Source organism: Varroa destructor, unplaced genomic scaffold, assembly GCF_002443255.2.
Source record: "Varroa destructor unplaced genomic scaffold, Vdes_3.0 BEIS01000004.1, whole genome shotgun sequence".
NCBI classification, from domain to species: domain Eukaryota; kingdom Metazoa; phylum Arthropoda; class Arachnida; order Mesostigmata; family Varroidae; genus Varroa; species Varroa destructor.
In genome coordinates, this window is record NW_019211457.1 from 1901074 (window position 1) to 1918363 (window position 17290).

The 17290-nt window shown below is 41.0% G+C and overlaps 1 protein-coding gene across 16 annotated transcripts in view; it reads right to left on the minus strand.

The window, feature by feature from the left end:
• The window catches only part of AhcyL1 (Adenosylhomocysteinase like 1), a 173461-nt gene that overhangs the window by 8911 nt on the left and 147260 nt on the right, over window positions 1-17290 (minus strand). For 15 of the 16 annotated variants that reach the window (XR_002673005.2, XR_015326145.1, XM_022803693.2 and 12 more), the window contains 3 exons: window positions 12282-12428; window positions 9421-9521; window positions 3460-3531 (listed from right to left, as the gene is read on the minus strand). Coding sequence is in view for 14 of the 16 variants with exons in the window: in XM_022803693.2 (XP_022659428.1) it covers window positions 3460-3531; window positions 9421-9521; window positions 12282-12428 (320 nt within the window). In the remaining 2 variants the exon portion in view is untranslated. Of the gene's footprint in view, window positions 1-3459; window positions 3532-9420; window positions 9522-12281; window positions 12429-12621; window positions 12680-17290 lie in introns of those variants that run through there. The other variant, XM_086986740.1, reaches the window with a different exon arrangement.

The window sequence follows — 17290 nt, forward strand, 5'->3', positions numbered from 1 at the left end:
ATTGGATTAGCATTATTAGGTTGCATCTCGAATCTGCATTCAGGTTTCCTCTCTGTGCCCCCCCGGGGCGCATGTAACGGATAGAGGCGTCAAGGATCTTCCGATAATTTCGTCGTTTTAATAAACCATGCCACAAAAAGGGGGGCGCAAGTTTATTTATTGATAGTATATGAATTTATATTTTATACTGACTGTGTTAGAAGTTCGAAATGAAAACATCAATTTAATAATACTCATACTAGTTCCTCGCTGTACAAAAAAAGACCGATTGCCTGTATCTAGTTCGACAGTATAAAAGAGAAACTATGAATACCAATACACACGGATACTTCTTGCTTTCAAACGCATTTAATACAGTTAAAAATGGATTTCACTACCCTCACTATACGCTAATTTTATCGTTTGCTATTTATTAACGTCTATCATAACGGAATATCATGGCTGTGAGACAGGCTCTGATCCCTATCGACCGCCTACCTAATCGATTATGACAGACCGTACAATGGCACCCCTATACCATATTAGGCATTTCAATTCAGCAACCCCTCTAGACCTAGGGGTAGGGAACTACATAGCGTGTGACCTATTCTATTTTCGAATGTCAATATCCTGAATAAAATCTAAATGTTTGATGCTTTAAATGTTTACTTTCGGTTTTGGCAAAACTCAGTAAAATGTTTCCAACTGAATTTGAATGTAATTTTGCGATAAATAATGCTACCGCTGTGTCGTGGATACGTAGTAATAAATATATTACTGAGAAAGCTTCTCAAGCTATTTTAATGTCAGGTTTGTTGTTAATTTAGTTGACTCAGCTTGTCGTCTGGCCTAGTACCCGCATTTTTTTAAGCCCGTTCTTGACTAAACAAATATACGAGGAGATCGTTTAACGACATAAGAGTAATTTTCATCACAAACTCGAGTTGATAACGGTGCACGAAGAGACGTCTGGTCATCGAAACAACCGACAATATCAATTATCTTTTCAGCGGTTTTTTAATCGACAGGTTAATTAGGAAAAGATGAATCAATGATCATTAAACTGCACGATCTGCAAACTAAAGTTCAACCTTGCAGAACTCTGCCTAATTTATTCCTATAGGCAGTTAGCTTCGCGGAGCATATTAATGTGGCATAGGCGTCGCACGTGTGACAGCCTCTGCAGGCATAAGGGTGTTGAAACCTGCGACCCGTATACGCTTAGTAAATAGATTTGATAACAAAGTAACTGACGTGGACTTAAGGAAATCAGTGTTTGTCCTATTCCCCCGTCGGTGGCGAGAGTTTCTCTCAGAAACGGTTAACACATGGCCTATTAAAGGCACATTCGAAGAGAGTTTACACAGTTAGTCTGTATACTGAATTACGCAAGTCAATTGGATATAAGATATTTCCAATACTTGTACTCACGGTGGCACACCGCTCCCTAGATGCCAGCTGTGGCTACCCCCGAGCTGGGAACTAGTTTATCAACTCATTATTTTATTTAGCTTTTTCAAGTGGCCACCTTCGGATGAATTTTTTGTGTGGCGCCGCGTTTTCGCGGCTGTCCGTATGGTTCTAAAGAGCTAAAGCGAGGCTTATTGTATGGAAAACAGACTTTTATATAATCTGTCCTTATTGCCGGTTAAGACGAATGCGATAGCTTCACCAACATGGAAATGATACTCAAATCATCAACGAAAATCCAAAGATTTATCCTTAATTGCCCTCTCAAAATCGGTGTAACTTATCGAACCAATGCCATCAGTGTTCTAAGTTATTCCAGGTATAGCGATACCGCTACACTGTACACCTGCAGCTGATTTGTATTAGAAATGGGGAAAAAAATCTTTGCTATGTGCAACTCACTCAATTTTAATTGGCTCCCGTCTATCCGCATGGATAGCAAGCCGTGCCATTCGTGTGCCCCATCATTAAGGGCATTGGCATGTATATGCATGCCGTAATGGATAAAATAGCGATCTATATATTCACTGGCTAATGGATGCCCAGATTAAGTTTAATTCAAATTGGATTTACCACTGCAATGGACGTGTGTGAATTTGAACGTATTCTGAGCGCCAGACTATTATGTTGTCTTGCGCCATTGCCTTACCGTAACTCGTTGGTAATTAGATGATATCCCTGAAAGCCGGAATCGATGCCAAGACCATATTAATAATAAGATAGAGCATGCGGGTTGCCTTCAACAAAGTGCATTAATTCATAGGGTCCGATAGACTTCAAATCGAGTCTACTCAGAATCAAATCGCAAACTACCCCACGTTTTCCGTAAATACTCGCATTTATTTCGAAATGGTATTACGAAAGCCAATTGTAGCTTTAAACAAGTATGATTGTAGGACATATGATGATGATGGTCTTTCGTATTGTTCAAACAGCACGATTCAAAGGGAGCATATAGATAACCTAGCTAGAAATCACACAGTGTCTGTTTCGCATAGAACGCCAACGTGCGTAGACCCTGCCTACCAGACACCCGTTTTAGGATAGTACATAGTCAAAGTACCCGATTCGTCACCTTTTTATAGACTCTTGAAAATTGTTTGTCCGCCACCTTCGTTCCCCCTCCCGAGCCATAACAAAGTCGACTGTGCCAACTAAAAGCGAACTCCAACATCGAAAAGTATTTAGCGTACAATAAATATACCTCCGCCGAGTTTTACGTCCGCTATCGCCGTTAGGTATAGCTCGATCAGTCAGACACATGGGTGGGTGGGTGGCTGGCTGGCTGGCTCCCAGCTGAAACAAAGTCGATCTATGCCCTATGGGTTCGAACCTAGACCACCACGCGTCCCTAATATTAGTAGTCAAATACGTTACCCATTGAGCTATCACGGGATCGCTATACCTGCAATAAAGGTTTTAGAGCGCTTTTTGTTTTCGCTCAGCTGCGGCGAGTTGCCGACGCGCAGCTCTTCGTTGGGTTTTTCAATTTAATGAGAGCGGCTTGCAGGCGGTTTGCAAGGTAGGGCCGAGCACGGATATTTTACTAAACAACACGAAAAATTTATCCTATCAAAGCTTTGCCCTACGCAGCCAACGACGGGATCTATTTCGAGAGTTGGTTCGGCACAAAGGGATGGCTGGCTCGTTTCCGAAGTCGAGCAGACGTTTCTTATTCTTTTTAGGCTCTCTCTCTCTCTATCTATCTATCTGTAGGCATCTTCTCAAAGACATAAGGATACACTGTAGACATCACACGCGTTACTGTCGGCCACTACTGTGCCAGTTGTTACATATGCAAAAGTTACAAAGTAAGTGAAACTCTAACACGATAGGATCCTCTTTACGACATCAGATGCTTCTTGTTGATTCAAAATATATATGTATGTATGTATGTTTGCGTGTGCGCTCAACTAATAACCTTATTATAAAAAGTTGGGAGGAAATCAAGATCAGGCTATACGTCAGGCATACGCTGGGTAAATAATAAACTATATACATAATCCATACCTGCGTGGAATAAATATTGCACGGAGCCCACCGAACGCCGGCCCCCAATGCGACGAGCGTTTCAATTAGCACCTGAAAATCAATTAAGCGAACACTCCTTATTGACCTAGTAAAATTTATATAGTATTTATATATTGCTAGTAAAATACTACTTACGTTGCTTAAGTTGGTAAAACGTTACCGACCAATGATTTTGTGTGCGTGTGGATCTTATAATTTCAATGGGTGAGACACAGAGGTACCCAAAATGGAAATGACCTACAAATAAAAAAAATATATTTATAGAAGTGTAATTGAATGCGAAACGAAGCTGAATACATGGCCTTGAACTGCACCCTATGGCATACGATAACTACGCGCAGGAGTACAAATTCTCTTAAAGAATTTGCGAACAGAAGGGATTAATAGTTTTTTTTTTTTTTTTTTTTACTTAAATTGAACCTTAAGTAATTTAAATTGATAAATATATCAAATGTGAAGCAGTAAAAATGAGCTGCTGATATTATTCTGGGTTACTTTGTTTTTTTTTCTTTTGCTCCTGTGAGTCCATTATTTCCCTGGGCATAATTCGTAAAGCGATTTCCCATTGGCTGAAAAGTACGTCCTGTACTCAAATCTATTCTAGGCAAAAAGGTCGTTCAGTGGCTTTCTTTAAGCGAGCTTACTTAGCGATAGTGCTTCTAGGTAAACGTTCGTTATTTGGCTTCGTAATAGTTACCAGCGGTGAGTGAGCCTCCACTTGACAGGTCTCTGAGGATTACCCGGGGTACCTACCTGCTCTTATAGGATGGCATTCGTTATACGTTCCTCTCTTGTATGTGCATAGATGTGTGTGATAGATCAGATGATGATACTATTTTTTGTATCGAGTGACGATACCGCATGTATTATGCTACGATCGGATGCCCGTCGCTTAAATAGCCTAACAACCATAATGCTCGTATAGGTCGTACTGTGACCTAACAAAGCATAATACCCTATCAAAGTTAAATCAATACTGTCAAAGTTTATTTTCCGAAAGGTACCACTCTAGCCTAGTGTGGTGACCCCTTTCATAGCCTTCCTTACCACGACTTTCGTCTCATAATCGCGTTTAGAGCTTTCGGCCTTCAGTGGCGAACATACATTGCTAACAACGGGATGGTCGGTATTTGTTACCACGCAGATACACGAGTAGATCAATCAATCGATCGATCGTCGCGTTCGAGTGGAGTATTTTAGAAACAGTACCAACCCATCTCTTCTCCACACGAATCGCTCAATTTAGCACCGCCAGTGTCCTACCTCGAAAAGCTCGCAAGGTCGAAATTTCTTGCTTTTTTCGATCTATACGCGCGAATAAAGTAGGCCTGCCTATGCAACTGATTTTACCGATACATGCACCTCCTCCTTTGCCCGAGCCGCGCCCTATTTAATGTGCCGCACTCAACTTTTAACTGCCATCTATGACGTTAAGCACAGAGACGGTGGCTGCACAGGAACATGTTTCCAGTGGCACTGATCTGCCTTTGCCTTAACTGGAGGGATCCTCGAAACCACATCAAGCTAAATAAGAGCGAAAGTACGCCCTATCATCCATTGGCAACATGAGATGATATATGGCAACATAAAAGACATGCGGCTATGCTCGGTTATTCATCCCCGCGGGGACGACAACTACCCACCCGCAATCAAAGTGTCTCATTGGTTCTTCCCTCCTTTTCCTTTTTTTCCTTCTCTGCGTTCTCAGCCCATCTGCGGTCAATTAAAATCTACTCATCTCTTTGACTTTCTCTTGTTATGAGTACCTGCAGACAAAGTAGGCTGCAACTACAAATATTGAGCCCTTCTTTTGCCCGAAAGCGTCTCATATAAACATCGGCAAAAGCGGCAGTAAATGAATCGCGTTTTTGTTTTCATAGGTTTATCCTTGCAAGGATAAAGAAGCACAACAGCGATGGGACAGGCATGATGAAATATCATTTTTCCTATGGTGTACGGCCTACATCTGTGGCACTCCTGGCATAAACATGCCTTTGTTAGGTCTGTGTTTACCCTGCTCTTAGCATCGTCTGCTGCGTAATTACAGCACACATCGTGACGGCGGTCTAGGATTTTGTAGACGGCCGTCTGTTGCGACGGTTTATGGTAAAAGTTCGTTTGAGGGCTAATTAATTGCAAGCTATGGCGTTTAGTATCGTATGATATTAGTAAGTTAGGGTAATCTATTATATATTAGATAGTTCGCTAGTAATCAGTATCAATGTTTAAAGGAATAATTCCTAAACATTTTCACTTTAGCTTTAGGAACAATTTAATTCTTATATTCAGCATTCGACAATAGGGTGACAAATGCCATTTCCGACAAAATAATCAGAAGCCGGGTTCCGAGTCCGTCGGAGAATTTTACTGTACCCACATGGACGATACGCCGCTGAAAAATCATATCGTAGTCAATCCCTTCCGCATTCGTAATATCTGAATTAAGGCTTGGCCATGAGAGAAACAGCTAATTTAAACTCTATAAAAAGGTTCTATACACTCTCTAGGCGCATCTGTCCTGAGTCGGTCGAAAAACCCTATGTCAATGATACTACTCAAGCTTAGCTGTAGGCTATGCGGGAAAATGTTTTATATAAATTACTCAAAACCACGTAGATACCGCCTATTTATGGACGTTGGGTATAGATTGACATGTCTACAGAATTTTTCTGCTCTTATTACGTTCACAGAAATGTTGTAAACCTAGTCCGAGTGGCCACAGTGCACAGCCTTACAATTCAGGACATTTGAATAAACTTAGCTTCAGTTGCCACTCTTATACAGACACACACATGTGGCGTTTCAAATCCAGCTAATTTTATATAGAAATAATACTAACGAAAGTAGTCAGACTCATTATTTCACTTATACTATGCAACCTAAAATCTCATAGCAATAAACAACAGTTTCAATATGAATATATGCGGCAAATTTAATAAAATCCTTTACATGCGTCGGTCAAACCTACTGCGTACTAAATACGCTATGTACCTAAAAATACGCTATATATCTTATAAAATGGTTCAACAAAGGTGAATAATATTAATTTTTAAGAACAGCCTGATTCCTGGCCCGCCCATCCAACAAGCTTCAAGCACGACTGCAGGCGTAACTTAAGTGGTACGGCTATACTACGTTCTTCTTCCTTCCGTGGCCCACCCTTTCTCGCAAAAAGGCCCTGTATACCGCGTATCTGGAAATTGCCTAGGGCCAAATTTTCAATAGTGTATCTTTTATGCCATTTCTTTTGGCGTTGGCCGATAGCAAGATGACTGTAGCACTACCCTACCGCTAAAGTTTTCCAGAAGTTTTTACAACAACGCCGATACATTTATATTACGATCTCCGTCTGGTACAGGTTTAGAATTTATGCACACTCTGTATCCTCGAGCTGCCTATGGGTAATCACGCAATGCCAACGGTGGCATCCAGAAACGTAAGAAATTGGCTAAGTAGCATATAAGGCGTAATGTGTTAGTCAAAGAAGGAACAGGTGAAAGTGAAATGCCCCTCACTTGTTGTTGTTGTTGTTGTGGCGATACGTGAAAAAAGCGTTTTCAATTTTACCTCTGGCATTGCCTTAGTGAAGCACGGCTTTAGGCGGCTGGATTCCAAGTGTGTCTACGCCTGGTTTTGAAACTCAAGCACCTTATTTATTTGGTGCCTTTGACTTCAGTGGACTAGGACGTTACCATTTCATGATAAAACGAAACAATGGAATAGCTGTTATGTGCAATAGACAATAGAACGAACTTCCTCCTCAGAACGCGTCTACTACTTTCTGTTTCACCTTAGTTTGTATCGACGAGCTGTTCCGAAAAAAAAAACAACTGGAGGTACTCGCAATGGCCACTGAATAGTTGCAGTCAACGCCTGGTGGGAAAGCGGCCTGACTGAGTAGTCTTCATCTACTCATTATCATCATTTCAATGCTGGGTTTTTACTGAATTCGCATTTCTTCGACGAAGTGACGGAAGTTGTGGTGGGGAGAGAGGGGGAGAGAGGGGGGCTGAAAAGGAAGGAAAGCCAGCGAATTTTATTCACTATCGTAGAAAGAAAAGACATTGTTGATTCTCGAAATCGCATTTAGAGTGAAGGCCAGCCGCAATACCACGAATACGAAAGAAGCCTCTGCAAGCAAAATCAGGGGGGAAAAAACTATAAAAATCACCGACAATGGGTACGGAAAGGTAGCTACGAATCCGCTTTGGAAAACTGCAATAGATACACAACAGATAGGACTGAATAACAAATAACAGGACGGCAGTCAGTGACGTGGGCATGTCTAGGTAGATCGTAACCTGTCAGGTTCCAATGGGAGTTAAGGCAGAACTGAATCATAATAGAGACAATAAAATATATTACTGGTGAAAAACCTGCAAGTGAAAGATTACATAGGTTTCCATATGTTTTGTGAGATTCGGGAATCCAGAGACTTAAGGCCCCGGCGGCAACGCGCGTCGCGTATTGCTTCTTTTGTATAGTAACTGAACAGTTACTGCGATACATAGTGGAATCACTGCGACATACGCAAGAAAAAATGTAAGACAATATAAATATATAGGACATAGGATGCAACGCGGGCTCGCCACCTACCTAGTGCATGACCTAGCGTTGTGCGTCTAACTCGACGTGAATGTCGGTTAGGCACGTAGTATTAACAATGATAGTTGTTGGATCAAGCCGGAGACTCCTTTCTAGATGGAGACAGGCGCGTGCATATTGGCTTCATCATGCAGAGTATACACAGCATAATAAGACGTGCTTTTTAAAATCGACTATTCTATTTAGGTGTATCAATGTATAGCCGTACGTATTTACATGAAAATACACATTGCTATCTATTGCGCTCCGTACGAGAGGTGTATATTGCCAGGACAACGGACTAGACCCGGCAAAAAAGGTTGATGTCTTGCGTGTTACTCTTGTTTCCGATCATCATTACAAACAATATCCGATCAACTGGACAACATAGGAAAAACACGATATGACATTTTTTATTCTGTTGTTTTTTTTTTTTTGTTTCGATTATCCATCATCTTTTTTTTTGTGAAGAAAGCTTGTCATCACATGGAGTAGTACTAGTGATTAGAGCCCGTTTAAGATTCCAATCGGCGTTTTATACACTTTTTTTTTTTTTTTTATATGTTTAACTAGAGTTCTTCTGCAAACCCACCAAAAGAGACCAGTTGCCATTCTCTTCGTTCTTAGAAACTTCTATCTTTGAATTACTCATTGCTTAACACCATCTGTACTATATGTACACTATAAGCTAAGTATTTATATATAATAAACTCAGTATCGTAACGTGTGGCAACGATTGAAACAGTATTAGGAAGAAATCGTTTCGGAGGGCAGAGGAGAAGGCTTTCAAAAACTTTAGAAAATTTCAGTATATGTAAGGTGGACAACGGGGTGTAATAAAACGAACAATAAACCTAGTTTTATATGTTCGACACAGCCATACAATACCATCACTGGCTCAGATCTAAAAGAATGGTGCAGCCTTCGTAGTTTCGAACTATATCCTCACCATATAATAATAACCAAATAAAGCAAAACTTCAAACGCCTCACTTCGTGAGTCACGCTACTTTTTTTACTGTTTTATTATTGACCTAACCTAAAGACAAAGGATAATTTCTGAAAGCTAGACCAACCGGTATGCCAGTGATGATGCCTTTTACCTACAAACATTTCGGCATTGGTGTTCATTATGTTTAAGATAATGCAGTGCTGATAACGAATGCCGAAAAAAACATATCGGAAATACTTCTATAAAGTTTAGAGATTTTTTGAATCACGTGTGTACGTAAATGCTTCGAATTTTATCTCCGGCGCGGTACTAGTGCTGCCCCCTACCCCATTGTTTTACCCCGCTTACGAACAGTTGCTCTGTGAAATGTATGTAAATTTTCGAACTTGTTATTTATACACTTACCGCGGTCTGCGCGTTGATATGCGTACAGCCGACAATTTTAGCCCCGTTTAGTGGTTTATCTGCTTCTGCTCTTTTACGAAGCGCCACAATGCCGGGCATCTCTGTAATGTGAAAAGGGCATTATGGGGCATCATTATTATTATTATCAGATAATATGCTCAACTAATTAGCCCCATACCACAGGCAACGGCTTTAAAGATTACCTAATACAACTTTAGGTTACGTATATATTACGTTATTCACAAATACGTAATTCGACTTGCTTTCAAAAAACTATTAAACAGCTATGTACTGCTAATTCCACGTTAGCTTTAATCCTGCACGTCATAAGATTTGTCTCAGCTCTTTCATCACCCAGATGGTAAATCTCGAGTACTACTAGTGCTCTATCTGTAAAACACTTGGATATCATTTTGGCGGCCACAAATTGTTGCTGAGATAGCTCACGTTGGCCTTCTGTTTTCGGCCCTCGTAGGGACTTCTCGCAAGAGTTTTCCAAAGTTGAACATGACAGGAAAAAGTGTACGAGGGAGTGGGGACCTATGAGGAAACCTTAACTCCCAACTGGAGGCACTGGCAGCGCTAAGGGCTTAAGAAGCGGACTAATTCGTCGCGGCCGAGGTGCCGGTCGGGCTACCGCCTCATAGAGCCGAAAACCCCATACTCTCGTTTCTCTCTTGCACTGAGAAACGCCATTACTCTTACGTGGAATGAGCAATATTAGAGAACAGGAAAAACAAATATTTATATAAATTCAACGGCCGCATCGAATAGGCTAGGCTTTGTCTAAGGTCTGAATGAAAGTTGCGCCAGCCGCGGATCTCTTGGTGATAAATGTTGATAACTTTCTGCAACGTGAGCAAAGGTTAGCGTGACAGCACACCGCGTACTGGTCCGAGCGTTTGAAACCTGCATTTCATTTAGGTTTTGCTGAGTCCTAAGTTACGTACACTCAGGTTTACTCTTGTTCTGAGAAACATATCATACTTTACGAACTGATTATTGTAGCTTCGACTACAGAAAGTACATGTGCAGAAAAGGACGCTATCGTTTATTATATGATTATGAAAGCCAGCTGTACGTCTCGGCGTACACAGGAACGCTCATCACCTTCGTTAATCTTTGTCAGCTTGAGGCACATTGTCTGCTACTCACTGTAAACATAAAATGCACTTTATGAACGAAGCGACACAGAGACGAGGTATAATTACTTTCGGAAGATTAACTATCCCATTCAAAACGAACGAGAAGCTGAAAAGCGAGTTTGTATATGATTTGACATTGGTGCTGTGGCTAGATGCCCCTGATCTGAACGCGGAATTAGCTTTGTATAGGAATTTACGTATCGATATAGCAGTCATTTGGGAAACGTATACAATATAGAGAATAGTATAGGGAAACATACACAACATATAATATATGCACATACGTTTCACTGCTCGCGCACCATTTATTCATTCTTTAGTAGGCATATGCGTTAGAAGGCTATGTGCGTTAGTGTACTTCACCATAAAAAACATACAGAAACTAGTTTTAGACAGTAAAAGGCTGTTTTAGAGCAATCTAAAGGTAAAAACGTTTGAAGTAGTTCGAGCTTACCTTTATAACTGTTGGGGCAAGGACATTCCGAGTTTTGTTGATGAACAAGCTTAGCTCGCTATGACCATATACATTCTACTACATCGTTTTAGGACAGTGATTTAAACGACGACTCTTTTAGGTGTTCAGGTGTAACTTTGGGCCTCTAAAGTACCGCCATTGCACCTGCTTTATTTGGAGCCTTGGCAGGGAGGGGTCGGAGGTTTCGAAGGTTCAATGGGTGGGCAATATGTATATGTATCTTTCCTTCAAGGATATCGAAGCTTCTGTCAAGCCAAAGGAAGCCTGGTTATTTCTTTCAAAAACTAAGTTTATTCGAGAAGATTTCAAGATGGCTGCTGGCTCCCGTACAAACCTACAAACAGGAGTATCGTATTCATATTATAATGGAATTGTAAATCTTTGCTAAAAACCGTGGTTGGAGAAAATGGCTTACGAGAACACAGTGGGTGTACGAAATATTCGCAGGCCTAAAAAAGAAGGAGCTCGTTTAAATAAGGCGTATGCGGCTCGGCGCCTTATTTTAAAAAGGATCATTTCATAAGATCCCATGTAGTTCCCCGTGCATTGATATAGAACTATTTGGCATGTTCTCTAAGCTGCCTCAAGGGTGCTCGACATTATAATGTGTAAGGAGCCTGATAGATTAGAGGCGCACTACGTTTAATTGCTTTCTCATTTCTGGCCTAAGCGAGCGAGCGATCAATTTCATCGAAAGTCTTTCTCGATTCTGAACTAATCGTTATTGCTTGAGGTAATAAATCTATCATAATTTACATTTTGCTAATTTGGTAACTTGCTTGAGCAGGAACTTCGTGTCTAGCAATAAAACATTCAAACCCCAAAATGCTATCGTGTACAGTCTGAAGCTTTTACACATCGAACCTCTAGCTTGTTCAACGTCTGCTCTGCTGTGTAAGCGAGGCAATTTGTACAACTCGATCCTTGCCTTGCGGAATATGAAGAACTCTGGAAGCGTAAGGGGCTTGGTTTCCTACAGCATATAGAGTCAAAGATATCGTACATATGGTTCTTGTTTGATCACAATGCAGTCCAGTCACGCTAAAAATCGTCTACTAGAGTCTCTAGGGGCATCTTCTGATTGTGATATCATCCGTATCGATGATTTGCTGATAAATTCGTTTCTTATTTGCGTAACTATTGGTCTGACAATTGATTAGTCGTTCAGTCTAGTCACGCAAACAACTTCTATAGATATTTATAACATCTGTTAGAAATTTAAAATCATGCAGAGGATTTACCTTGCTCAGCAATTTCGATTTCTCGCCTGCCAAAAGCGGCCTGCCCGATGTTTTTAACACAGAAATCGGTAAATCCCTTCGACGACTTTTGGATTTTTTCTCGCGGTGTCACGCCCTCATCATCGGAGCTCGTGTCCGTATATGATGCTGCAATTAGAAAAGAATAATATTGATTAAATATAATTTATGATTAGCGAAATGCATTTCATTAGTAATAGTTCCTTTTTTTCTTTTAATTTAAATACTGGTACTATAATATTTACGCCTCTTATTTACATCGTAATATATATATATATATATCTCAACAATGTAAATAAAAAGCGTCAAGTTGCCTAATTACCCTCTATGTTTTGAGTTTTAAATTCGATATCTCCGATGGACATTCCATCAGATAGTGGGCTTTCAACATAAAATGAAATCTGTTTATGCTTGGGTTCGAACCTAGACATATACATCTAGGTCCATTTCAAACGTTAGGTTCGTTTCGCCTATTAAGTTGATCGATGCAGCACGGCGCATGCACCAGTTCGTCGCGCTAGTTGCTTCCATTCGCTTAAATCAGCACGGAGCGTATAGGATCCTTTCCGCTTCAGCGTCCTTTGCCTATATTTTTTTTGGAAAAATTTTCTTAGAAAAAATTTTAGAAAAACGTTGTAGGTTTCATGTGCTTTCCCGAAAATAGGACAGCCTTTCCTTTGTCCTGTGATAATACATCCAGCTAAATTTTTATGTTGCTACCAAGGAGATGCTAAAGGTTGCTCCTCGGCAGATTTCATGCATGGATCTTTTAAGTCACCCCGTCTGCAGCTAACATTGGCATTCGATTTCAGTATATCATCCTAAGTGAAGGAGAGTACCGGTAGAGTGCGCTATGAGCAATATCAGAACGTCTTGCCCAGTCTGAAAAAGCAGCATGAACTATGAAATTAACTAAAGATATTTGGTTAATTGGGTTAATTGGGTATCGTCGGGTTTGTCTGTGTTTCACTTGCGGCATTCACTAATTTGCGCCTTTATCGCTTGAGTTCGTCACTAGTCTAGGCTTCGTGAAGTTGACCTTTGGTCCGAACCGGCATCGTCATAAAACATTGTTAATTGAGTTCATATAATTGATACCACAGATGAAGATGACATTGCCTTTACAGGCTATTGCAGGCTTTTTGTAGGTGTCGGATACCCACTTAACCCATATGCTGTTACCCTAGAAGAACAACTTTATTTCTAAAGTTGTTCGTAAGTGCCTCCTGAACTTAGAGAACATTGCAATGGACCTGTCTTTTGACGATCTTCTTCGTTAGAACAAGAGGCGGGGCCATTATAGTTGAGCCTGAATTCACTGCTTCATCTTTCGAATATCCTCGCTAGTCAGATACAGCCTGTACCTTGTGACATTACACTGCTTCCCCTAGGCAAAGCTTAACAGGAGAGTGCTACGCTCGAAAACGTCTTTAGGAAATGTTCTTCAAAAATATTTCCTTCTGTAACTGTTTAATCCTCAACTTCAAATTTGCGTTATAGACATTTTCTTTTACTAGGCACGTACCCTAATTATGACTGCTAAACAAGTTTCAACGTAGATGTTTTTCATTAGCCACAACATTGAATCTCTATTCTTCTTTATTTGCTATCTCGCAGCACACACATATCTGACTTAAAATCCTGTTTCGGTACTAGAAAAGGCCTCCTTGCAACGATGGCAAACAACAGTGGGGGCATTGTACAAAACGCCCACTACAGAAACTAGAGCAGTTTAGTCTCTTCTCCAAATTATGTTTGTAGAGCAGACAGAGTTTATAACCTTCATTGTTTCGTTGTTACTTAATCCACTGATGTACAGCATATATCTCGTACGCGTCATTGACCAGCTTGATTGTTTCTAGTTTATGGGCGCTGACCGGAACGGACTCGCTGGTGATCCACTCAAAGCGATTTTCCTACCGCTTTAAAGTTTTTTCTTTGGAGCAAAAGTTACTTCTGGCAGAAAAATCTGCAAACGACTTCACACGAACATACGACCATCAAATGACGACCACAAAGATAACATCGACTGTCAACGTGACAAAGTAGGGAACAATACAGGTAGTTTCACATCATTTAACTTGTGTCCCATGTCCGAACCCAGGAATGCAGGGTCACGTTATTCTGGCACCGAAAGCCGTCGCCGATTGAACGCTGCTACATCACTACGCTGTGTGGCACCGATAATCAAACGACGTTTTCCCTTTTCTTTCGCATAGGCTGTCCACTGCCGTTGTCGAGAGGCTGAGCGCTTCAATTATAATTGGGGAATGGACATGGCCTAATCAACGAACCAGCGGACTTGTATGGGCTCGTCTAGCAGGTGGCTTGAGTGTAACGAAGGTCTCACTGAAAAAACGCATGGAAAGGCAGCACGAAGCAAGGGGATATTGCGCCAACACAGACCTGAAAAAGGTTCTAACGGGTCATCGGGCTGTAGAAGCTCGTCTTGCGGCAGCCTCGACAAAATGGGCCATGTTTATTTAACTGTAACCAATGGCAGGAAAATAGTGGTGAATACGAGAGTGAGGCAGGCTAACACCTTAATTTCGCTAAGAATATTAACAACATAAAAGAAAGTAACCCAACATAAAGTATACTAGGTATTTTTTTCGGTGGATAGAATTGTACAGCTTTTAAAAGTATAGTACTGACGTTGTGAATTTTGGTACGTACGAACGGACACGACAGATTATTTCAGCTCTAGTGTTAATAAGCAATATCTGTTGAATATCAAGGTTATACAGGCGGTCTAATTTTTCCAAGTCTCTCGAGTAGTTAGTGGGCCGCTTTAAGTTGATAGGTACCACCTACTCATTGTTATCCATATCATAAAATACATATCTGAAGGCGTCCAACATGAAGGACATGTCGAATCGCGCATACTCACGCTGGTAGATTAATGCAATGCATGCCTGTCTGACTCGGTAACGAAGTACCTAGCGAACAACGTGCTGTATGAAGATCAGCAGTGATATATTGTTTTATTGCGTCGCTTCATGGAATGACGCGAGTTACAACATTTCAAATGAAGTCCAAGAGATGAGCTTGCACCCTTGCTTTACGGGGTCTTCTTTCCTCGATTAAGCTTAGCTGAACTAAGCTGCGAGAAGTTCGAACTAGCCAGTCTGGAAACCCTTTAAGAAGATGGAGAGGTCCATCTGGCGTCAGCCAGGATTTACTACATGCCAAATGCAGCGGATTGTATTTTCGAAATCTCCCACATTATATAGCGTTACGCATATCATAAGTCCAAAGAAAAGGCTCAATTATTGTCCATGTTTAGCGTGGACATTAGCGTTTTTAGGGCTTTTGGACACGAGGAAAAGATTGTAGGTTTTTAGGAAAAAATACTCTCACGTATTTAATGGCATTTTCTTGCCTATGAATGAACACACGCACTTTCTCCACCCTCGACTCATGCCAGATTCAAAAAAAGCTCAGTAGATTAACGTTCTATCAACATCGTCGCATGAGATAGTTTTTTTTTGCCTTTTCTCACCCTGAACAAATCAATCGATCTAATTGACTGAAGAGAACTTCTTTCCTACTTCATTTTAGCCGAAAGTGTTGCCATAGATAAAGCAATATCTATGGAAATTGACTGTCTGTATTGTCATATGTCACCAATTTCACTGGTTGACGCATTTTACTACTATAACAATATTCATTATGTACAGAGGACGCCTAACGTCGAAAATTGCGGCCAATCTGTACGTTATCCCCAATGAAAATTTCACTCTGCCTCTTGTTTTCTTCACAGTATAAATGGCGCATGTCTTCACGCTATTTACAATAGTACCTTTACCTCGTTTACATGGAAACGTAACCATCTCGTTGATGAGCGCTTTCTATACTCCGTTACCCAAAGGCTAGCGATCGGAAAAACTGCGTCCGCTATTTCGGCTCTGATGATATTTTGCGATAATATTGTATGAGCTCACAAAAACCAAGACCAGCTCCTGAACCGAGCTCTCGGTCGCCCTAGATGGCCATAGTCAAGGTCAAATCCTAAATCAATCCACTTTTCCGATCCTGTCAAACTTGAAGCATAATCCCGCCAAGATACGGCTCAGTCCTACCGACAGGCTGTCCAAAAAACGACTGAGACATTTATCTTAAGCGTCAAGATAGCGACTGGCTGAAAAGCAGCTTCGTGCCTAGGCCGAGCAGCCCGACGCGACAAAGCGGCCTTCTCATGTCGTGCTTGGAAACTGGCCAAGCCTCCATCCACGAAAACGACTAGTGAACCTCAAAGGGTCTTAGGCGGCGACGAAGCAAATGAAGATGATGATCATTATCAAAAATGCTGCAGTAAAAATATTCCGCTCCGTATTTTGGCAACGAGCGAATGAGAATCGTTGCAGCAACGTCAGAACGTCGTTGGAGAACGTCCCAGATTTCAAGTTTTGGACCCGCCCTTTTCGTTGGCAGTGGCACAAATTGGGGCGCGCAAAGGTTGCCCTTCTGCGATTTCGTCGCGCAGAAGGATCAACACTGTCCGTTGATATGCGTTTTTTGCCACGTGCAATTATAGAATCATAAAAAAAGTTCTATATAATAGTCTTGATCAAGTAATGTGAAACTACGTTACATTTATCTCTTGTACATATATAAAAAATTGCTTGCAGAAGATCTATATATTATATAGTTGTTGTTTATTAGTTTTCTATGCGATTAATGGGCTACTTTCAATCGAACGGACCCTCGAACGTAGTTGTATTCGGGAATTCATAGAAGAAAACAAAAAATTGTACACTGCACAGAGGCTGAGAAAAGGGCATGGGTGTGAATGAGGAAACTATCGTAAATCGAACACAAATAGGTACAGATTGCGTTGTGTATGCGGCCGTCTGTTTATGTCTGTTATTAGAGAAAACCTGAGGAGACGGAGCGACGCCTGCTAATGTGTAAAGGTTAACTGCGAAAAAAACTTTGTGATGCGGGTAACTATTATGAGTTTGGCTCCCTTCCGGCAAAATGGGGCAGAT